The sequence below is a fragment of the Penicillium bovifimosum genome (genome assembly GCF_028826915.1).
Source record: "Penicillium bovifimosum strain IBT 22155 chromosome Unknown utg000004l_segment0_segment0, whole genome shotgun sequence".
Taxonomy (NCBI): Eukaryota; Fungi; Ascomycota; class Eurotiomycetes; order Eurotiales; family Aspergillaceae; genus Penicillium; species Penicillium bovifimosum.
In genome coordinates this window covers 200,901-222,302 of record NW_026622713.1, presented here as the reverse complement: position 1 = coordinate 222,302, position 21,402 = coordinate 200,901, and the positions used below count along the sequence as shown (strand labels likewise).

General features: G+C 49.9%; 9 protein-coding genes across 9 annotated transcripts; 5 read left to right on the top strand and 4 right to left on the bottom strand.

Moving 5' to 3' along the window:
- Nucleotides 1-1,051: 1,051 nt before the first annotated feature.
- Nucleotides 1,052-2,461, top strand: N7515_004364 (uncharacterized protein; the record flags this gene model as incomplete). Its single annotated transcript, XM_056665108.1, has 5 exons — nucleotides 1,052-1,204; nucleotides 1,264-1,371; nucleotides 1,426-1,835; nucleotides 1,899-1,963; nucleotides 2,067-2,461. The coding sequence occupies 5 exons, from the start codon at nucleotides 1,052-1,054 to the stop codon at nucleotides 2,459-2,461; spliced, it is 1,131 nt and encodes a 376-aa protein (XP_056522058.1).
- A 957-nt stretch (nucleotides 2,462-3,418) lies between these two features.
- On the bottom strand, nucleotides 3,419-5,718 carry N7515_004363 (uncharacterized protein; the record flags this gene model as incomplete). The annotated part of the gene is made up of 6 exons (XM_056665107.1): nucleotides 3,419-4,058; nucleotides 4,117-4,327; nucleotides 4,380-4,754; nucleotides 4,802-5,298; nucleotides 5,355-5,377; nucleotides 5,446-5,718. 6 exons carry the CDS (start codon nucleotides 5,716-5,718, stop codon nucleotides 3,419-3,421), a joined length of 2,019 nt encoding a protein of 672 aa, XP_056522057.1.
- A 720-nt stretch (nucleotides 5,719-6,438) lies between these two features.
- N7515_004362 (uncharacterized protein) lies at nucleotides 6,439-6,825 on the bottom strand (the record flags this gene model as incomplete). Its single annotated transcript, XM_056665106.1, has 1 exon — nucleotides 6,439-6,825. One exon carries the CDS (start codon nucleotides 6,823-6,825, stop codon nucleotides 6,439-6,441), a length of 387 nt encoding a protein of 128 aa, XP_056522056.1.
- Nucleotides 6,826-7,556: 731 nt separating this feature from the next.
- On the bottom strand, nucleotides 7,557-10,014 carry sly1 (syntaxin-binding protein; the record flags this gene model as incomplete). The annotated part of the gene is given in 5 exon segments (XM_056665105.1): nucleotides 7,557-9,025; nucleotides 9,078-9,460; nucleotides 9,517-9,742; nucleotides 9,803-9,925; nucleotides 9,942-10,014. The coding sequence occupies 5 exon segments, from the start codon at nucleotides 10,012-10,014 to the stop codon at nucleotides 7,557-7,559; spliced, it is 2,274 nt and encodes a 757-aa protein (XP_056522055.1).
- A 990-nt stretch (nucleotides 10,015-11,004) lies between these two features.
- On the top strand, nucleotides 11,005-15,111 carry N7515_004360 (uncharacterized protein; the record flags this gene model as incomplete). The annotated part of the gene is made up of 10 exons (XM_056665104.1): nucleotides 11,005-11,607; nucleotides 11,661-11,830; nucleotides 11,881-11,969; nucleotides 12,021-12,486; nucleotides 12,906-13,008; nucleotides 13,072-13,589; nucleotides 13,645-14,042; nucleotides 14,091-14,326; nucleotides 14,385-14,930; nucleotides 14,983-15,111. The coding sequence occupies 10 exons, from the start codon at nucleotides 11,005-11,007 to the stop codon at nucleotides 15,109-15,111; spliced, it is 3,258 nt and encodes a 1,085-aa protein (XP_056522054.1).
- A 535-nt stretch (nucleotides 15,112-15,646) lies between these two features.
- N7515_004359 (uncharacterized protein) lies at nucleotides 15,647-16,966 on the top strand (the record flags this gene model as incomplete). The annotated part of the gene is made up of 1 exon (XM_056665103.1): nucleotides 15,647-16,966. The coding sequence occupies one exon, from the start codon at nucleotides 15,647-15,649 to the stop codon at nucleotides 16,964-16,966; it is 1,320 nt and encodes a 439-aa protein (XP_056522053.1).
- A 557-nt stretch (nucleotides 16,967-17,523) lies between these two features.
- Nucleotides 17,524-18,433, top strand: N7515_004358 (ankyrin repeat domain-containing protein; the record flags this gene model as incomplete). Its single annotated transcript, XM_056665102.1, has 2 exons — nucleotides 17,524-17,897; nucleotides 17,956-18,433. The coding sequence occupies 2 exons, from the start codon at nucleotides 17,524-17,526 to the stop codon at nucleotides 18,431-18,433; spliced, it is 852 nt and encodes a 283-aa protein (XP_056522052.1).
- Nucleotides 18,434-19,611: 1,178 nt separating this feature from the next.
- N7515_004357 (DUF218 domain protein) lies at nucleotides 19,612-20,154 on the top strand (the record flags this gene model as incomplete). Its single annotated transcript, XM_056665101.1, has 1 exon — nucleotides 19,612-20,154. One exon carries the CDS (start codon nucleotides 19,612-19,614, stop codon nucleotides 20,152-20,154), a length of 543 nt encoding a protein of 180 aa, XP_056522051.1.
- Nucleotides 20,155-20,274: 120 nt separating this feature from the next.
- N7515_004356 (spindle checkpoint protein MAD2) lies at nucleotides 20,275-21,342 on the bottom strand (the record flags this gene model as incomplete). Its single annotated transcript, XM_056665100.1, has 7 exons — nucleotides 20,275-20,566; nucleotides 20,625-20,698; nucleotides 20,768-20,996; nucleotides 21,048-21,086; nucleotides 21,143-21,168; nucleotides 21,219-21,244; nucleotides 21,294-21,342. 7 exons carry the CDS (start codon nucleotides 21,340-21,342, stop codon nucleotides 20,275-20,277), a joined length of 735 nt encoding a protein of 244 aa, XP_056522050.1.
- Between the last annotated feature and the right edge of the window lie 60 nt (nucleotides 21,343-21,402).

Genomic DNA, 21,402 nt, shown 5'->3' with positions numbered 1-21,402 from the left:
GACCGGGCGCTCCCGCCCCTGAAGGCAAACTGCGTAGCTACAGTAGCCGTGAAGGTGTCAGCCATATTGATGATGATCAGAACGGGCTACCTTTTGGAGGATAGTTCCGACACTAGCATCGCCGTATCACTACTGTTACCTCGCGGACTTGAATCTTTTTCTGGCTTTCGACTCCACTAGGAGGCCTTGATTCGCAGCAATCAGTGGAGTAAACTCTCAGCCCGGTCAAGTCATGTAGAGGAAAGGCCTGTGCTTCGATAAGTAAGTTCTCCTCCTTACTCCGTACATACGGAGTACTTCCATATCGCTTCCACGCAAGTGTGTGCATGTTTGGAAATTTTAATGTAGTTGTCCCTTGCAGGTGTTGTATATCGATTACTGAAAGAGGCTTTAGCGGTGGAACTTCGATTCCATGGATGCAAGCTTAGTGTTCCAGAATTCCAACCGTGCGCTTCCACATGGTTCGTCATGACTTGAATGGTTTAGTGTTCAATTTTGCCTGGCTGACGGCGCCTTTTCTTGGTCTAGATCCATGACGCTAAGAAGCATTTGGAAATGGTCTTCAAGTTTAAGTTTCCCGATTCTCTCCAGCGTGAAACTTGGGTAACTATTTTGCCCTACCACAACTTTGTGCGGCAGGACAGGCCTGAAATGCTTGCCGACAGAGCCCATTGTCAGAACCGCCTATGCCGGATCTTGACAAGCGTCCCTATTATTTCCTGGGTCGGGATCATTAGAGCCTTTTGATATTCATCTTGGCGTTCTCTTTTCTTCTCTTACTTTTTTTCCTGGTAAGAGTAGTAAAACACGGAGAACACTAGCAACACTACTGCTATTGCCCCTCCCTCTTGGCCCGTTCTCGCCACTCTTACTGTGTACACCCGCATCCGTGGACCGTAAATGCTTGGTGTTCCGTAGTGGGTTTCCCTTTTATTTGTCACTCGTTTCCCCCCTCCATAACTATATGCCTTTCCTTTCGCTCTTTTGGATTTTCTTGGTGAGCGACGTTGCTGGGCCCTAACGTTGGCGCCCCGTATTCAATTACGCCAATATGATGGAACTCGAAGGTCGCAGCGAGTCCATCTTCATTGTTACTACTATCTTTCTCGGTCTCTCGTTTATTGCCGTGTGTTTACGATGCTTTGTGCGACTGCACCTTGTCAAGGCATTTGGCTGGGATGATGCGTTGATGGTGTGCGCAATGGTATGCTTTCATAGGTTCTGGTCCTTCGAATCTGGAATTGGCTCTAATGGGACTCGCAGCTGGTCAATGTCTTGTTCGCTCTTTGCGGTATCACCGGCGCATTATATGGACTCGGTCAGAAGAATGCAGTGGTTGTAAAAAGGAGAACTTTCGAAACGGCAATGTTTGTACGTTGGCTCTTCTGCACCTGTGAGATGGGAATATCTGGCTAACAATACCAGTGGTGGTGGCTCGGCCAAACTAGCTATGTCTGGGCTTGCGCGTTGGCCAAGGTCTCCATCGCATTCGCCCTTCTTCGCTTGACCGTCTCTAACAGACACAAACTTATTATATATGGTGTCATTGCCGTCACCACCATCGTTGGTCTTGTCTTCTGGTTCATGTTGACCCTGCAATGCCAACCTGTCTCCTTCTTCTGGCAACGAGTGCGCGCCTACGAAGACCCCGGTAATCAAGTCGCTGGAAGCTGCATGAACCTCGACAACATCATTACCGTGGCTTATGTCTACAGTGTCACTGCTACACTCTGCGATTTTACCCTCGGTATTTTGCCTGCATTCCTGGTGTGGAACTTGCAGATGAACAGAAGGACCAAGATTGCCTTGACAGGCATTCTGGGATTGGGCTGCATGTATGTTTCCTTCGCCCATTCTCGGACCTTCAATTGCCCCGTTACTGACGTCTTCGCTTATAGTGCAAGCTCCGCTGTCATCGTCCGCATTCCCTATTTGCACAACTATAAGGACGAAAATTTCCTATGTGAGTTTCACCTCCGCATTGTCCCACTCAACCGAGAACTCGCCATTCAATCCACGGCAAAAGAAAATACCAACTCCAAACTAACACAACTACTCTCCCCCAGGGGCAACAGCCAACATTTCAATCTGGTCCAACGTCGAAGCCGGCCTCGGAATCGCCGCAGGCAGTCTCGTCACCCTCCGGCCCCTCTTCCGGTGGTTCCGCGACCCCAGCTCCAAGGGCGGCAGCAAAAGCAAAAGCAAGCGCACCAACGGCGCCAGCATGCCCCTCTCCAGCGTCAATGCCGTCCGATCCAACGCCTCCGGCTCCGGTCCGACTTACTGGCGGCCCGACTTAGACAGGGACGACTCTCCTGCCGTGGTCACCACTATCCACACCTCAAACCACGACAGTCGCACAAGCAGCCAAGAAGACCTCAATCCCAAAAATGGGGGGACGTTTTTTCATGGTGTGAACGTGCAGAAAACTTTCTACGTCTCAGAAGATCAGGCGTCATAGAATTATAGATGCTAGATGGTTGCATGGATAAACGTCATAATGTATACTTATTACCCAACTATATACAACATACTAATATTTTCCTTTCCCATTGACTTTATCCTTCAATTGATTAATCTAGAGCAATTGCCGGTAAAAATCACATGTCCGTCGGAAAGCCGACGCCCCTGTCAACTATTAGCCGAAACCTGCATACCACGGCATGTATACATCCACGTACATCCATGTGTTTATCAACGGGGCTACAGGATGCGCTAGACCCGCTGCTACGCAAGGATATCTGACCCATGATCTGCGACATCGATTGGAATCCTTCCGAAGTCCCAGACTTGAACGATCTCCGTTTAGTTCTGGGGCCAAAATATCTTAATATGTGTTGTTTGGGGTTATAGAGTCTAATGTTCATCCCGTCTTCAACAGCCCGGCCGGGCTAGCTCAATCGGTAGAGCGTAAGACTCTTAATCTTAAGGCTGCGGGTTCGACCCCCGCGTTCGGCTATTCCTAAAAACTGATCCTGAGATTTCTTTTTTTTTCTTCTTCTTTTTTGCATGCGAATGGTACTGTGTAGATAATCCTCAGGTTGATTAATTGTGTCGTAGGATGCTTGTGGTTTGTTGGGGCTTAGGTCTAACAGGTTGTCTATAGGTACCTAGGTCACTGGAGCATGCATGGTCCGTAGGGAAGACATAGATGGGTTCGACAGTCCACTGAACAAACACTTGGGAATCCGAATATATATATATAGCAGAAGGGCATTGATTGTATATACCCGAAAAAAACCAACTCCTGATGCTATGCACGTATCAATGTAAACAAGGGTGCTCAAACTCCAGCGATTAGACCAGAACCAAAAACGCATGAGCAAGGAGGAAACAAGCGAGTGAAAAGAGAGGACCAGAAAAACAGCAAGAGACACGCGCTAGAACGATGAGATCCCCCCATCCAACAACCCTCGAATCAAGTGCTTGGCTGCGGATTGCCCGTATAAACGCCTTCGAAATCAAGATTTGCAAGCATGCCGTTGACGCGATCGATCTCGCGGCTTAGATCCTCGACGTTCATTGCAAGACTGCTCACTTCATCGAACTTACGTCGTCGATTGGCATCTGCGATCATCTCGGACACAAAGAACTTCTGTTCTTCTAACACGATCAGCCGGTCTCGAAGGGATTTTTCTTCTGCTTCCAGGGCTGAAACGGCGCTGCTAGTGTCGCTGGCCAAGCTGGTGTTGCTACCGCTCGCGGCGACGCTGTTGTATTTGATGGACGAAAGGGCAGTCTCTGGAGAACGTAGACCCCTCGTAGAGCCATTTACTGGAGTACTTGGGGAGATTGTCCGGCTGGGTATCCTGTCTGACGCCGGGGTCGTATGCTTGAGGATTTTGGGAAGGGATTTCAAGGGTAGCATATGCAGGTGAAGGAAGTTGCTGGCTTGTTGATATATAGCCTTCTGCAACTTTTTCTGCGTGGGGGAGTCGGTTGGCATGTCGCGAATTCGTCGAGCTGCAATGTCATACTGCGCAAACGAATCAATAAGCCGCTTGCGAACTTTGGACGCATCGGCGATTTGGGCAGAGGATGGAGGCCGTCTTGGGTCTCTGTCACGTCATTGTCAGTGACAGAACAATAAGCAACCTAGAAAAGTGAAGAACATACTGCAGAGCTGTCAATAGCTTTTGGAATCTAGGTAAATGAAGACGGATGCCTCGCTCAAATTGGACCAGGTTTTCGTAGGCCCTGATCTCCGGAGGCTTTCGCATAGTGTCTGCTTTGAAGTCGCGTCGATCAAAGAGGGTCGACTTGCATTCCTTGCACAGTCTCACATCGACGTTGATAAGGTTGTCCCCATTGGCTTTCTCAGAGGTCGCTATCGACAGAAATCAGACTATACCCCACTAAGGTACACTCTGGAGACTTACCGGGAGAGATGCTGAGTCCAATCTCACTCGAACACCCAGTACTGGGATCACCGCACACCACTCGTCCGCAAGTTCTGCAGTGATGCCTACGGAACGTATAGCCCGAGAACTCCTGTTGACAAAATGGACACCGTGAAACACTGGCATCATCTTGCCAGCTGACGATCATTTGCTCTATCTCCTTGCGTTGATCGCTCTGCCACGCAAGAGAAAACAGTTTCGTTGCACTAGGGTGTATTTGATCTGGTGGCAGACTAGCCAACATCTGGGTGAGACGAGTCAGTCGTTTCTCGAGTCGGGAAATCTCCAGAAACTCCTTGTCGACAGTTTGTTTTCGTATTGAATTGAACGCATTTGTTAGATTTCTCGTCGCACCTGTTTCTTGTTAGCTTGGTTGATAACCGCAAAGCCGAGGTTCTCACCATTGTGATCATTGTAGCCCTCTCTTGACTTGTAGCAGGTTTCGCATACTCGAGCCCATATTCCTCGAACTGGTTCATGATGCGCCGACCGCGAAAGCTTCATCTGATACATCGTGTGTTCCTCACAAAATAGCTTCCCGCAACTCCGGCAGTTCACACACCCGTTGATGGTGTTCAGTCGTTTCCCACATGATGGCTCCAGACATTCGTCGTAGATAGAACTCGGTTGCCAGTGGTCTTTCGTGATGAGATCTTCCGGGTCTAGCAATTTCGGAGGCTCGGGAATGCCCACGTGGGGAGCTTGCGAGCGGCTGGGGAGGCCGGGGATAGGCGCGCCCTGGTTTTCGTTTGATTCGAAGACATCCAGGCCCTTCAACTTCTGGTTCAAAACTGCCAGAGGTTGGAACTTCCTTGCCTTCTCCATTTGAATCTTAAACCAGTCTTTGACTTCATCTTGTCGGATCTCTTCTAGGTTCTGATGGATGTCGTCGAGGTGTCTGCGATAAGCCGTTAATCACAAGTCACGGCGGTCATGAGGGAGGGTGAGGGATACCTATTGAGCTGTAGTAGAGTCATCTATAGACAGTCAATATCATCTCGCTTGCCCCCAAGGACCGAATGGGGGTTGTAGGAACAAAGCATACCATTTCCTCGCTGCAGATCGGACAGGAGAGCTGGGCACCCGGAGCAGCCGGGGCCGCAGATATCGAAGTATCGCCATTTTCTAGTGATATTCGTGAGGTGATATCGTGAGTTTCTGTCGAGAATTGTGATGCTGAGGCCTGTGAACTCAGGGAAACGCTGCTAGCTGTCGGCGAGAGCACCCGCGGCTTCGGCTGCGGGGACGGAGCTGAAGCAAGAGCGCTTGGGTTGCCGAGAACACGACCTCCACCCAGCGTCCTCCGCGACATGATCATGGGGGCATGGGAAGCTGGAGTACAAGCTGTTTCAGCACAACATGCGTTGGCTGTACAGAAATGGACTTGGGGGAGACCGGGAGGAAGTGCCAGTTATGATGCGGTGGAGTCAGCCTTGCATGTGGTGGCCTGAGGCACTGCCAAGACATTGATATCGGACAGTCGGACTTAAGTAGATTGCTGAGATGTCTTTCATTCTCACTATTTCTCTTATTCGATTTGATACTACTGGATTGGCTAGATATGGGGCAGCTGGTTCGCTAATAAATCCATAAATTCAAGTCTATACTAAATCAGTGACACAGATAGTTCTCGCTTTGGTATCCCTCAGAACGAGCGTAGAGTAAACGAGCGTATGAGCATATGTACAATAAAGGGAGCAAAGCATGGGATAAAACCAATGCGAAACAACGTGTTCAGATAGATGCATTCTGTCTGATCTTAGTTGGGAGCAATACCTTGGAAATACTCCAAAAAATCAGAAATCGCGTCAAGCATAAAGCGAATAGCCGTATAGTCGCTAAAGCAGCCAACAAACGAGTGTGAAGATTGATGTTTTTCTTTGGTGAACGTGTTGAACGTTCTTTTTCTTATGGCCATTGACCACATCTTGCTTCTTTCATTCGTTTTTCCGTTTTGTTTTTTCGTTTATACAGATTCGTGGTCTCGTGTCATATATACATCGGGGTCGACCCAACAAGAATGCGCATTCAAGCGCCCTTAGCGCTCGTAGTCACGGTGGTAACTGGTACCAGTGTTGGGGTTGTCGTATTCTCTGTGGACATGAGAAGTTCCATCATCGAATCGGTCAACGTCACGGTGTCGATAGGTGCCACTCTGGTCAACCCGCTCACGATGGTGTCGGCGGCCGGTGGGAGTGCGGTAGTCGAGATGTTGGTCATAAGCACCGGTCTGGGGATCGTATGAGGTGGTGCCGTAGCCAGAGTCGTAAGTGGTATCATAAGTCGTGGTTGGGGTGGTTGCACTGTAGCCAACGGTGCCGTAGTCGGTTGCGTCCGTTGCGTCGGTACGGTAGCTCAAGTTGTCGTACCGAGAGCCGACTGTATCGTAGCCAGCGTCGTAGGTGGAAGAGTAATTGTTGGTCATTTTGAGGGTCTCACAAAGTGAGATACTTTTCTCAGATTTATTTTAATTGATTTGTTCTTTTTGTCTTTGGATGAAATCGAAAACATCTGAAGCACTGGATTTGGATCATTCTTATATTGTTCTCGTGGCGTCGAATATCACGACAATGATTATTGCTTGACATCACTGGCTGAAGATTCGCCAAGTGAGGCGATTCAGATGAACAACATGAAAATCGATCGAAAAGAACCTCATCGTTGGTACTGGCCTTGATTGATCGAATTTTCGGGCGCTTCGGTTCCAGACTGTTGCCCCAGGAGGCGGATGATAAGTCGTTAGTGGTTCTGACCTATAGATGTGACCACCAAATGTTGGTGAGCATCCAGGTACCCACGAGTACCAAACATCTCAGATTCCGCTGGGTTCGAAAATGATGCCATAAATCGACACAAGAAGATCCTGTGACAGCGATCTTGTTAGATAGACTTTGATGGAAGAAGATTTGCCTAGAACAATGGAAGGTGGGGATTTTGGGCGGCGCAGTGAGTATACACTACAAGTCATGATGATTGCTGGAAGTGATTATCCACTCGATAGAGGAATGGCGGTTGACCTGGAAATAGTCTTTGATTGTGATCGATGTATGCAGCTGTAAGGCACATCAGAACGCTTTGAATTATAGTATGTTTTACAGTCCTCAAGTCCGTCCCATATTGGATATCGACCTGTCTTTCACCTAGCCACAATTGCACTTAGCTATCCCGACCAAGAGGCGCCAATGAGTCCAACAGGAATTCCGTAGCGTTCATCAGGTCTGTACTTCCATAGACAACCCTGCGGCGATTCCCACTGGCCGCACGAGCCGGCGCACCATCTGCACCCTGTTGACCGTTTGTTCGGCGAACCCATTCCTGTAAATTGCCGTACTCGTCCATACTGCCTCCACCAACTGTAAATACAATAGCCTCACTGAAGGCTTGGCGACGTTGGCCGAAACTGGCGCCAGTGCCAGGGCCTGCGCTACCCATTCCGCCGGGTATCTGCGCGTTCCGCGATGCAGATGCCGGAGGCATCGCACCACGTGCGTTGGCACTCCTCGGGTCGAAGTAGAGGTAGTTTTCAGTCTTTGCAATAGCCGAACTTGAAGCTGCAGCAGGGTCCATGATTGACTCGGTGATTTTGGTCACAGTAAGATCCTTATTTGTTGGAAGGAAGTTCTTCACGCCTGAAATGAGCGAGTCAAAGTTGGCCCCGAGAGCGCCCGAGGTGATGCGATCCGTCAGGCGATTTGAAAGCGAGGAGAATCCACGGAACAGATCAGAGGATTGTTGTTCGGGAGCGGTGGTGGTCATCATGGTCATACGAGTGATTTCGCGCACCTGGCGGACGTAGGCAAGAGGGGAAATATCGGAGACACCGGCTCGGGTAAGGGCCTCTTCGAATTGAGTCATCTCGGAGCGGCTGAGCTCAGTCTCAGTGCTGAGGAACCAGATCATGAACAAGCGCAGCTTGTCTAATGACTCGCTTCCTTTAGCGGGGTCATTTATGAGCTCCAGGATCTGTGACTTGGATTGTTTAGTGATGGTTTCCTCGAGCTCGAAGAAGTTATCTAACTGTCGCTCCTTGATGCCTTTGAGCAGTGCGGTCGCAATGTTCATGTGCATGTCGAGGACCGCCTTGCGTTCCCGCAGCTCAGGGAGCAGTGTGATAGCGGCCTTGAGATGTTGTGCGGATGCACTAGTATCATTTTGGAGATCTTCAATTGAAGAGGCACCCGTCTTCTTCGTGATCTCATTCGCATCCTCCTTATACCGTGTGAGCTCAGCATCAATGTCCTCCGCAACCTGGGGGAATGGGACTCCGGCGTTGCGTTGCCAGAAGAAATCGGTACTGTTCAAGTCGTAAGATTTCTTAGAGCCCTTGGCGGAATCCGCATCACCAGCACCAGCATCTAGAGTGATTCGGTTGAGACGCATTTCAAGGACATCCTGTACCAGAGATTGGTACGTCCACGAGTGGGAGAGCATTGGGACCAGATCGATGTTTCGGTCCATAATGATCAGTACCGGCCGCGCCGATGGCACTCCCGGTAGAGCGTTCTGATTACCGGAGAAGAGGTTGTCTTTGGAATTAAGTATGTGGTCTCGCAGTTTGCGGTCCAGTTTTGTCGCAATCAATTCCGCTGCACCGCCCTTGGGGCACCGTATAATTGGGATTGTACCTGCCTAGTTAGTCACATTTTCATACGACAATTCAAGGTGGGATAGAGTTACCCATTGTCACGCTCACACTGAATAGCCCACTGACCACTTTGTCAACAATCGCATCTAGGTCTTCATCCGTCGTCTTTGGGCTGTTGATCTTGTAGTATGCATCATTCCCAAGCCCCAAGCTAAACAGGTCCGGCTCTGCAACAATGAAGTTGAGATACTGGTCAAATACTTGCGCAATATGTTCGGATGCGCCTGACGTGACTATTTGAGAAGCAAAGTCCTCTAGAAGTGGCCGCGGGACGGAAGATAGGAAATTCACGTAGGCTGGGGAGTAGAGCCCGTGGGAGAGATCGCGAGTGATTGCTTGGATATTATCGGGGGTCGGTTCCACGAAGTAGACGACAGGGACATCAGGGATGGGGTATCGTTGCGAGTGGAGGTTTCTGAGTGGCTATTCGTTAGTGATTCAGCCGCTTTAGGGGGAAGACAGCAGTCGCACAGATGAATGGTGATGCCCCATGCGCGGAGATCATTTACTCTCAGCACACTGCTGATAACATCCCGGCCCATTTTATCGAATACCAAGACCTTCCAGATGGGGTCGCCATCTTCGTTCAGGATCGGAGTGGAATGCGAGATAAGACCGCCCGATCCGGACTGGTCAATGGAGTTATCTTCAGCGGGTTGCGGATCATGGTTCAGGTTCAGTAGCTTTTGGATTGATGCTAGATTCAAGAGATTAGTAAATGGTCTTCTATCGCATGAACCCAGTCCGCGTTACTCACCGACCTGTCGGTCCCGGAGGGACATTGACTGCGCCATGGCAATAGCTGGCAGCGCTGTGAGCTTGAAAAGATCCTCCTGTTTCACCAAAGATCGGGTAACATGTGGTGGTGCGCAGTATGAAACTTGAATTATGCACACAACTCTCAGAATGATGAATGGGAGTACTCGATACTGTTGACACCGGGGTTCTTGCTATCGCTCCACCTGGCATCCCGCCCGCAGCCCTGGAGCTGAGCTGTGCTGACCTAAGTTTGCAATCTATGCAAACACCGAGGATCACATGAATATGTGTTCACTCAGGAACGCAGGGGCTGTAATTTACACAGCGCACCACCAATAGGAGCAACCAAATACAATCATTACGTTGAAATTGCCGTATGCCATCGTATCATCGGCTAACCGCCTTGCCAGCCGTTTTGTCCCTTTTGCGGTCTTCTTCAACTCAAGTCATCTACTCTAACCATCTCTCATCACTTTCCCCCAATCCCTTTCTTCTTCTCCCGTAAAGCGAATGGCTATGACGCTAGAGTGGCCCTTCGTATGAGAGCCTTTCCCCTTCACTAATTTCCACAAAGACTTTTTGGGACAAAACTTAAGCACGGAAAGAGGAGAGCGAAAGCCCTGCTAGGACGACAGAGAACGGCACAAAGAGAGGGAAGGAAGGATACAAAGTCAGGGAACAAAAGGAGACGGCCCGAAATTGAGGATCTGGGCCTTCTTACTATACTTCTACGTTGTATTCGCAACTGCGGAGCCCTCGTCATTAAGCTGCAAGGCCAAGGACGACGCCGTTACTCGCGTCACTCAGTGAATAGGGTTGCTGCCTGAGGCTAACAACTCCTTAATCAACTCTCGCCCCACGCTTAAAACAGTCTTTGTTTTTCTCTCAGCTAAGGTATGACAGTACTCAGACTACAAGAGTGAAGTCCATTCTAGCCGTATCAACCATTGAAGTCGTCTAATCTGATCCAACTTCTTCAGACCAGCAGCTCTACAAGTGTCGTGAGACCGCCAGCCAATCATCTTGTCCCCTCACCGGAAAAAAGTTTTTGACTCTATCTCACACCGCCCCACTTCCTCCTCTTCATACAGAAGGCGGTGAATACCGCTAAACAACCACCGCAGCTGGATTCCACGTGACCACCTGTATCTCATAGTACTTAGAGAAGGCAACTGTCGCTCCAGGGCTCCTGAAGTCGGTATGGAGCAATCAGCCCAAAACTCGATGCAGGGCTTGCCTCATGGGAATACACAACTTCCAGCGGATTATTGGAATACTCTTGATGCGGCTTATCCCGGTCCTGAACAGCACCTTTCGACCCAACCTCGACACCAAGCTCCGCAGCAGCACGATTCAGCATCTGAACCATCACCCCTTGGCATCGGATGGGATCACCCTATTTTCCAACAGCAGCAAAGAGATGTTGCCCAGCGACCGGACTCAAATCATGGCATCTACTCATCGATCCATCAACCTTGGCCGCAGTCGAACCCTCTGCAACAACCACCACAACGACCATACGGAAATTCGTCCCAGTATCACACACATCCTCAAGCTCCTCGATTCCAACAAGGACAAATGACCTTTGATTCCCAGCCCTTGAGCGCATCTGAATCGTCGACGTTTCCGGCATTTCCCTACCAGCCAAATTACTTCCATCCATCACACCCACAAATGCCAGTTCCCGAGACTTTTACGGAATCACATACGCAACAGAGGCTGCAGCCACGGGCGCCGCAACAACAGCCACAGCCGCTGGCTCCTACATACTCTTTGCCTCAAGGTTACTCCGCGGAAATGCTGGTAAGATGACTCTCAACGCATCCATTGATGACCATGGTCCTGACTGCTGGCAGCAAAATACCATTGACCTGACGCAGGACTACCCTGATTCGGACCGAAACGTCACTATCAACCCCCAGTTTTTAGACTCCCCTTCGCAGGCATTCAATCAACAACAGCCCTCGATGGCAAACGGTTACCTCCAGGGTATATCTGCGGACTTCCAAAGACCCGGCAGTGAGCAGTAAGTTCCCACTGTACTCTTTGCTCAAATACAACGACTGATGTTCAAAGGGCTAGACTATTCAACTACTACCAAAACGATCTTTCGGTTCAGCCGCAGATGACGCCTACTGGAAATCACGTTCTTTCGACACATGCAGGTATGTTATTGAAAGTTACTGTATCGTGCGCTTTTACTGATTCCTGTTTAGGACTGCCTGCCCCAGATGCCCTGGCCGCAAATAGTAAGGGTGCTCCTAAGAGGCGGCAAATGAAGAAAACCGGCCCGAAGAAAGCCACGAACAAGTCGGAAAGTGAAAGTTCAGACGAATCAGACCTCGAAATTGAGGAACCCGACGAACCGTCTCCTATCCCTCCAGTTCGACCGACCGACCCCGAGGCTGCAGCACAATACGACACTCTTCAGGCTGTTTGGTCACCAAGGAATAAATGGCCGGGTCCCGAAAAGGTTAAGAATGCGCTGGTAGCCTACAAAGATGTTGTCAAGGCATTGAGAGATGCCTGGAAGGACCAGGTTCAGGCAATGAAATCGGCCGAGAATGACGGCGACAATGATAAAGCGACTAAGCTGAAAGAAAAGGTCATGCTGCAGCGCCGCACAATGGACAAGATCGCAACCACCACGTTGGATATGGGCCATCCTAATATTGTTGAGAAGTATGTTCCTTCCTCTCCCCTTTCCACTGCACCACCCCATAGTTTCCACCCCTGCCACATGGCGATGACGGCCATCCACATCCCCGAAGCCAATCGGCACATATATAAATGTCCATGGAAGCATTGGTACGGCATTGCCACGAGTGTAATAAAGGGCAATTGCTCTACTCGCTGGTGGCAAGGCTTTGATTACCTATGCGTGCTGCGCACAGATATAATAATATCCCATGGAGCGAAAGGACCCCATCATAATGATTCTCCGATATGCTTTAGAAAGCTATCTCTGAAAGACAATGAAGGGGAAACCCTCCTATCTAGAAATCGGCCCCCAATCTGCAGTTCCCACACTGTGGTAACGAAGCTGGGCCCACAGTGCTTGATATGATTGTGAAAAATGACTAATCATTAATTCTATGTAGGCTGGGAGAGCATCCTATGATTGTTTCAGCCCTATACTCCTTTTTGCTCGATCGTTTCCAGGCAGCGGATTATGCTGGCAATTTGACCATCAACCTGCTTAAGGTAAGTCTGATGCCTGACTACATATGGTCTTTTGTGTTGAATAAATCGCTAACTTGAACTAAGATCTTGTCACGTTTCTCGACTTTAACCGAGGATTTGATGCAGAAGACTAATCTTTCCAAACTGCTTCCCAAACTTATCAGGAAGGGTGGACCGGAGGTCAAGGATCTGACACAAAAGATTCTAGATAATGCTGCAGCCTGTACAAAGCGTAAGCAGGAGAACGAGGCACCAGCGAAGGAAGTGTCCCAGATCAAGGGCCCTTTGGCAAATCAGCCCAAGGGAGACGCTGGATTGAAGCGACCACGTGAGGCGGATGGAAATCTACAAGCTGGCACAAAACGAATGGCAGTCACTACCACCAACTTGAAGGATGCGAGTAAAGTTGCACCTACTGGTAATGGCCCAACGAAGGGAGCCCAAAGTAGTAAGCCAGCTAGCGCTGCAGCCTTGCGCCCTAAGGCCAACGTCGTGGCTCCCAAGCCAACAAGCTTGTTTGGAACCCTAAGTTCAGCATCAAAGAGGCCTGGGACTACAAATGCGGATAGGGCAGCAGCAGCTGCTGCCGCAGCAAAACCAAAGTGCGTATTCACGAGAGTGTTTTCAATTTCATCTATTGACTTTCTTTTTAAGCAGTACCGCCGCCGAAAAGGAGAAGGCACCGGCTCCCAAGCCAGCGTTTTCCTTTGGTGACCTTATGGCCGATTTGAACAAGCCAAAGCAGGCACCAACCCCTAAGCCTACCGAAGATCAGCCACCAGAGACTGAAATTGAGCGGAAGAAGCGACTACGTAAAGAAGAACGCCGTAAACTTCGCGTGTCCTGGAAGCCAGATGATGCGCTTACCGAAGTTCGACTGTTCACCCATGATCCCGATGAAGAACTGGGACCTGGTGATGGGTCATTCCGTGGACTAGGTGACATTAAAGGCGAAGGTAGCGTCCTCAAGCTTCACAAAGATATGGACGAGTTAGAAGAAGACGACCTTGGTGGTATTCGCGAGACTGTGTTCCAAGATGGCTATACTCTTTCAAGTAGGTCGTTCCTTCATATTGACCGGAGTCTATTACTAACCATGGCAGTGATCGACTTCGCTTTCGACGAACCGAAAGATACCAGCTTCATCAAACGAGGTGGTCCACAGCTGCCTACAAGCCCCGAAAGGGAGGCCCAGGAGCTTCGGGAAGCCACTACCCTGATGGTCTTCTACACTTCTCCTGCTGAGATGCCTGATACACCCAAGGAGCCCCCCACCCCTGACCCCGATGAGGTTGTTACAGAGGTAGTGCCTTTCGGAGAGCTGCCCGACAGCGTCAAGGTATGTTTCACTCCCGTGGCAGTGATAGTCAATACATGTACTAATAAGGACAATGCAGGCTCGTCAGGAACGTTATTACGCATACATCAATCCAAAGCCTGCCACTCCTCTACAAACACAGCAAGCTGCTCCCGGAAACATGGACATCTCTAACCTCCTCAAACTCATCCAGACTGTGCCTGGGCAGGCGCAGCCAATTCCAGCACCGCAGGTGACTCAGCCCGGGCCAATGCCCGACCTTGAGAGGACGATCAACATGTTCCGTCAGCAGCAACCTCAGGCCCCGACACCCCAGCCTCCGCAAATTCCCATTCCGCAGCCCCAAGGCCTCGATTTCAACGCGATTTTGAATGTCATGAAGCAAATGCAGACGCCGGCTGCATTCCCCCAGCAAGCACCAGCAATGGCACCCAACCTCGGCGCCATGTTCGCGCAATTCGGTGGGCAGAACCAGCATGCTGGCGCGCCATTCCAGCCACAAGGTCATGAATACGAGGACCCAGAACGCAAGCGAGGCCGCGAGGGCGGTTATTACGACGAGCCCCATAATTCTGAATGGAGCCGCTCGAAGCGGACCAGAGTTGGCGCTAGCGAGCCCAAGCCTGTAAGTACATTGCCAACTCAGATCCTCATCGCCAACAGTTGACTAACTCAAGGAAAATAGTATAAGGTTGGACTTGTACCCTGCAGATTCTGGGCTGAAGGCAAGTGTCGCAAAGGCGACAATTGCACTTTCCGTCATGATCCTCTCTAAACCAAACGCCACACAATTCTTCTCCGACTGATACCCGGGGGGCTTTACCTGCGTCTTCTACAGGGGTATGCCCTTCATCTTCACTGTTCCTCTACGCATGATACTTTGATCCATGCCTTCTCCGTTTCTTTCCCTCCATCTGGCCATGAACATGCATTCTACAGCTAGAAATCCATCTCTGTTGGCGTTCATAGCATGGGTGCCGTTCACACTATCTGGAAGACAGCACATATCTTTCCGTCCTCCGATTCCAGAAAAACCTTTGCATGGTGTTTGAGGCATCGGCGTTTTCTTTCCTCTACTCTTATTCCGCTTTTGTTTCTCGCTTAGCGAGGGGGGTTTCGTACTCCGGGGCTGACATCACTATGGCGCATGGATTAAGAACCATGCGAGAAATGTACGATTAGGATCATCTTTATCTTTCTAGTGCCGAGAATCTATCTTAGCGCATGTTATCCCCCTCTTTGAACGGTAACAGACCAACCAATATCCGACTCCATAGGACCCCATAGAACTCTCTACGCAGCTGCGGCTTCAGTCGGTAGTAACGGACAACATCTACGAGCATGTCATCTCAGAATCTACGAGCAGCCTGCGCTGATCCAGCTTCACTGTTTGACCGTTCAGACGAGGAGCTGATACACTGCGTGCGCAAGGAATTTCCGCAAGAATTCGACCGTCTGCGCCGCGCATGTTCCATCCGAGATGATCCCTGGACGCCTCCAAGCACCCCGTCCCCATCCTCCATCTTGTACCGCAAAGACCACGATGAAGTGAACCGCACATTGGTGGGAATCCTAGCACTCCGCTGGCTTCATACTGGACAGTATGAGACCTTCATCGGTTCGCAGCCATCCGAATGTCAACTGACGCGAGCCTCGTTCGACTGGATCCGTCAATTCTATACCAAAACCATCACAGACGCCGACGAACTCTTCACTCTGATTACCTCACTCGTCATCAAGAATCTAGGCAAAGATCCGCATTTCGCACTCGACTGCCGCGCGAAGACTGGCAATGACATCTCCGCTCTCAACCACGACGCCATCCTTCTCGCGGCATGCAAAGCCAGCCTGGTTCCATCGCTGGCCCAGCTTTCAGAGAAAAACAGGGACGACGTTCTCCGCACAATCGAACTCGGCGCGTCTTTCAACTTCGGCCAACTCGCCCAGGCTGAGAACGCCCCCGTTTCCCTGGGCGGTTTACGCCGCTTGAAGGACCACGAGCACTCCTTCCGGCTCCGCTTCATGCTACAGTTGATTGAAGTCGCTGGTGCGGCGGGCCACATGGACTGGACGTGCGCCAAAAGGCTTACCCAGCCTGTTTTCGAGTCCTATCGCGCTGTCTACGATGCTTGTGAGGGTGTTATTGCGGGTACTCTGAGTGTCCGCAATGCGTATGACATGGTTCTAATTCGACGCGGAGAGGCTCTCCGACAGGATGGGGTGCGATTGTTCAATATCGAGAAGAATCCGGATGATCGGGCGTTGATGCGGTTGTTCTGTATGGGCAATGTGACTACGAACGACAAGGCGCTTTTGTATGAAGATGCCTGGCGTGCTTTGGAGGACCCGGTTAGAGAGTCTCTCAGGGATGCTCTTAACCTCGACGGTAAGAGGGGCGAGCCTGCTGTCCAGCCGACATATATGCCTGCTCTGCTTGACCGTACGCCGGATGTGGATTACTTGGTCCGTACCCTCTGCTACCTTGCTCGGGTTATGAATGCTAGGGATGTCGAGGATCCTTCGGCTTTGGTTATAGAGCGGAGTATGTATGATGTTTTGGAGCAGGTTGTTGACAGTAAGGAGTTTCGGAATGACCCGTCCTTGTTGGAGAAGGTCGATGTGCCTGATGGTGTGGTTGTTTTGAACACAGCCATGGTTTAATGCCCTATTGCAGCTAACCGTTGTTTTACCAATTTGACCTACGAATCTACTGCTTTCTTTTCGTCCTCTCTCTCTTTGATCCTACCTAGCATCCATAATAGACTACTGGATAATGCCTGGCACTCGAGACCTTTGCCTTTCCGTATTAGTGCTCACCTCTTGCCGCTTTATGATCACTGAGTAAAACTGAGCACGTCCTGAGTTAGTTATGGCACCACACTGTCCACACTCCACACGTTCTAGTTAGTGAAGAGCGAGAAACGCGAACCTGTCTGCGAACCAGGTCCGCCACTGGGAGTAGTGGGATTACAGGAGTGGTCTAGAAGAGGAGAAGTGTGTCTGTGTCTCTATCCATGCGATGAAGCCTTTTATATCACAAATGCCGAATAATCCGCACACCGCTCATTTCACCACGATGGTGCAGTTCTCCCACTACATTAGTTACTACCTGGCATAAGCACAGGCGGTGGGGAGTTATTATGCCGGGTAGTCAACCGAGAGCCAGTCCATTCCCTGTTATATCTCTCTTCTACCTCCCTGCACCCAAGTATTCGACCATGTCTGCTCATCGAACTCCCGAACTGGAACCCATCAGTCGGGTTGCACCTTCAATTCCATCAAAGACGCTCTTGATGGCCCGCATCTCACCCGAACGTGGCGAGCCAGAGTTGCAAGAATTCCTTGATCGCGCTGTCCGTGATGGTTATGATATCAATGATTACTCCGAGGTCATGATTGATGCTATCAGGTCAAGGAAGATGTATCTCGTGAAGGCGCTACTCCGATGTAATATGCCTGTATCGTCAATCTATGTACTGGAAGCTGTCAAGAATGTGTCGAAAGATACCCTGACACCATTCTTGACAGCATTCTTCGAGAACGGCTGGGATATCAATGCGCCAATTAGTGGCAGGGACCCCCCTGTTCTTGCGTGAGAAGACCCCATCATTATTCTAAAACTTCCCAGCTAACTAACATTTCCATTTTAGCAAGGTTGTCTGGAACCTGGATATGACAATATGGCTCCTTGATCGTGGCGCAGATCCGAATGAGCGATGTGATTTTGATTGTACGCCGCTCTCCTATGCCGTCAGAGAGGCCGATTTGCCAACCATTGATCTTCTCCTTCGCCGTGGTGGTGATGTCAGAATAGGCCAGCTTCTGCATAATGCGATGTACAGACTGTCCGGAGAGTCCGGGGACATCCTCAAAATTGTCGAAATGCTCGTTGATCGGGGTGCTTCTCTCAATTCCCTTATGTATCAAGACCATCAATATTCTTGGACCATGTTTCCCTTTATGAGGGAAACTCCCCTGCACATCGCAGTGGCTTACAATAGACATGACGTTATTCGTTATCTGATCCACAAAGGTGCAAATGTGGAAATTGAAAACTACCAGGGCGAAACAGTCGTGCAATCCGCCCTACATGAAGCCACTAAAAGAGTGATCTTGCAAGAGCTTTGAGAAGAGGGAGTCACACGCATCTTTATGATACGCCCTCTAGGAAAATATTCAACCAGGGAATTGATTGTTACCCCCCCCCCAGATAATTTTACTCCTCCCTCAAGTGAAACACTCAGAGAACACTATCAGGAGCCCAGCCATCGGGGGTTTCACGCATATAAAATTCCACATCCTGATCGGGGTCCGCAGTATTCTCCAAGCTCACGCCCTCTACCCAGTCAGCAATCTGTTGGTACACCCAAGCTGCCCTGCCGCGGATTCTGAAGGCATGTGGAGGGATTTCCTCGGGACGCAGATAACCAGCCTTTGGGTATTTCTGTTTCTCAATCAACGTTGATCCCCAAGAGAGGGTGTCCTTACAATGCGGGCAGGTTTGCCAAGCCGAATCCAAGACCCAACAAGGGCGCGGAATTGTTGGGTTTTTGTAAGAGGAGAATTGGGATCCCATTTTTCACGCTGAAGACTACATGTAGGTAAATAATAGGCACATAGTTAGGGCACTGGGATGGGAAGGATATCCACAGGTGGGATTATGAGGGGGATTTACCGCCCTCTCTGGACTACCTGTCACTCAGGTCAGAAACACAACGTTGAACCCACGTGAAGCAACCAAGTGACTGGCATTCAACTTCTACGACTTCGTCTTGTAGCGTCTTGGATGATATACAGCGAGTCACTTTAGGAAAACGCTCCAAGATATGGCCTCAAGTTGCTCAACTGCAAGCAATGCCGATTTAGCTGAATGCAACCACCTGATAATTGTCTGCTGTCATGCGATATACACGGGAGGGAAACGGCTCGGGTTCTCAGAGGATGAATGGTCGGAAATAACATGTCTATACATATAGATCGCCAGCTCACATGAGTGCAGGATCATCGAGCCCTTCCAGAAAGGAGAAACGCCAACATTCATCGAACATATCATAGCTGGATTGAAAGCCCTAGCAGGAGACTCTAAGAGCTTGCTTGTGTTTTCTGGGTAAGCCCTTCTCATAGTAACTAACTATGCTCACCGATTACCCACGTTAACCCACCACTAGAGGGGCGACTAAGAAGCCCAGAACTGAGCTCAGTGAGGGTCAATCGTACCTTGTGAGAAGACCTCCCCTATGACCCGATTTAGAAAAACTTCTCACAATATTCAGAACTTGGCCCGAGAGAATAATTATTTCCAACACATGTCAGACATGGCCGCAATTGACCCATCAAGAGTCGTTGCAGAAACTAGCGCCACGGATTCATATCAGAATCTTCTGTTTTCACTCATTCAGTTCCGGATACATACTGGTGTCTATCCACAACGAGTTACGGTCGTCACGCACGAGTTCAAGCGCGCTCGTTTTATGCAGTGCCACTTCCCGGCTGTGGGACTTGTACCTATTGGTTTGGAGGGAGGCTATACGCACAAAGCTGCGGTTATCGGTATCAACCCGCCGGAGGAGATTACCCCACTGGAGACATTAGTTCGAGGCGAGGCATTGAATGGGATTGGGCTTTGGAGACAAGATATCTATGGTGTAAACCGGGATTTGGCGAGCAAGAGGGTGAAACGAGGCTGGAGCTCTGGAATGGAAGAGGCCCTGTTCTCTGATTTGGGGCTGGAGGATGTGGTCTTGCATTTTCTCCGATATGATGGAGGTGATCATTGCAACAAGTGGTTCCCGAAGCTGGAGGATTTGCCTTGGGCTTATACTGGACGTGATACAACAAACAAGCCTTGATTTAGGTTGGATACAATCAGTATTTCTTGCATATCAAATGTATTATGTGAGACCTTGATCCTTCCCCAAACGCCAGTCCATGTGATCTTTCGTGTCTGGTCGTAAAATGATACCGAGGGCCTAATCTGCCAGCCTGTAGCTAACCAAAGTTCCCACTCGGTGGTTGTTCGTGCTGAAGCTTCTTAACTGAACCTTCTCTGCATTCTTGATCTCCTTGGCATCGCTGTCACCCCATTCTACGGGCACATCTGAATCAGCGTCGGCATAGACAAGAACATTGAATGTGCAGTCGCCGTCAAGGACGGGGAGGAATGTGACAGAGGCGGTAATCTGGCGGAAGATGGCTTGGATTTCCTCCTGGATTTGCTTCTCTGTCTTCTCAACAGGTTCGGCAGGCTGCGTGTTTGCATCTCTACAAGAAGACGACTCGTTAGTAGAGTGATCAGAGGGAACCCTAGATTGAGACTTACCCCGAGGCACTGTTCTCTTTGTCGCCAGATTTTTGGGCGCTCCTGCTCCTCGATTGCTTGCCGAAGATTTCAACCTATTCCACCCATGATGCAATTAGCCTTTGACCCGGACGAGGAAAAGAATCGAGATCCTGTATGCATACGTCGAACTGCCACCTTTCCACATGTTCACCGGTCTCCTTGTCTGTGATGACCACCACGAGCTTAGATATTTTCCCTCCTTGCATCCACTCTCTCAACTGCGACATGATCTTCTTGATATAGGCTTTGACCTGGTCGTCGGCCGAAACTGTTCTGAGGTTAGACGAGTTGATGTTGATTCCGGGGAACGTGATCCACAAACCCAGCATGTTGAGGCCATATTTCTTGATACTGTTGCCAATCAGCTTATTTCACGGTGCATAGAGTTGGAACAGTACTCACGCTGTGAAATCCTCAGGAGGATAGACCCCACGTTGGAACCTAAAGATCCAATTCGATAAGCCAAGGTCTTGGACTGGGAGCCAATTGCGACTTACAGGATCGAATTGATCGAGTATTCAAACTGAGACTATTAGTATTTCAATGTTGCCGGTGCAAGCGAAGGCGACTCACGAATTCGGAGACAAGCTTGGCCGATCCTGTTATCTTGTGAGCTCAATACCGCCACGTTGAGTAGACAGGACTGACCTTTGATGGATAACTTGTGCACCTTAGACTTGTCCTTCGTTTCCGGCATGATGAGCTGATAGTAGCAAGCCCGAGTCTTGTTGAGAAAGAATGATCGGAAGAGGTAGAA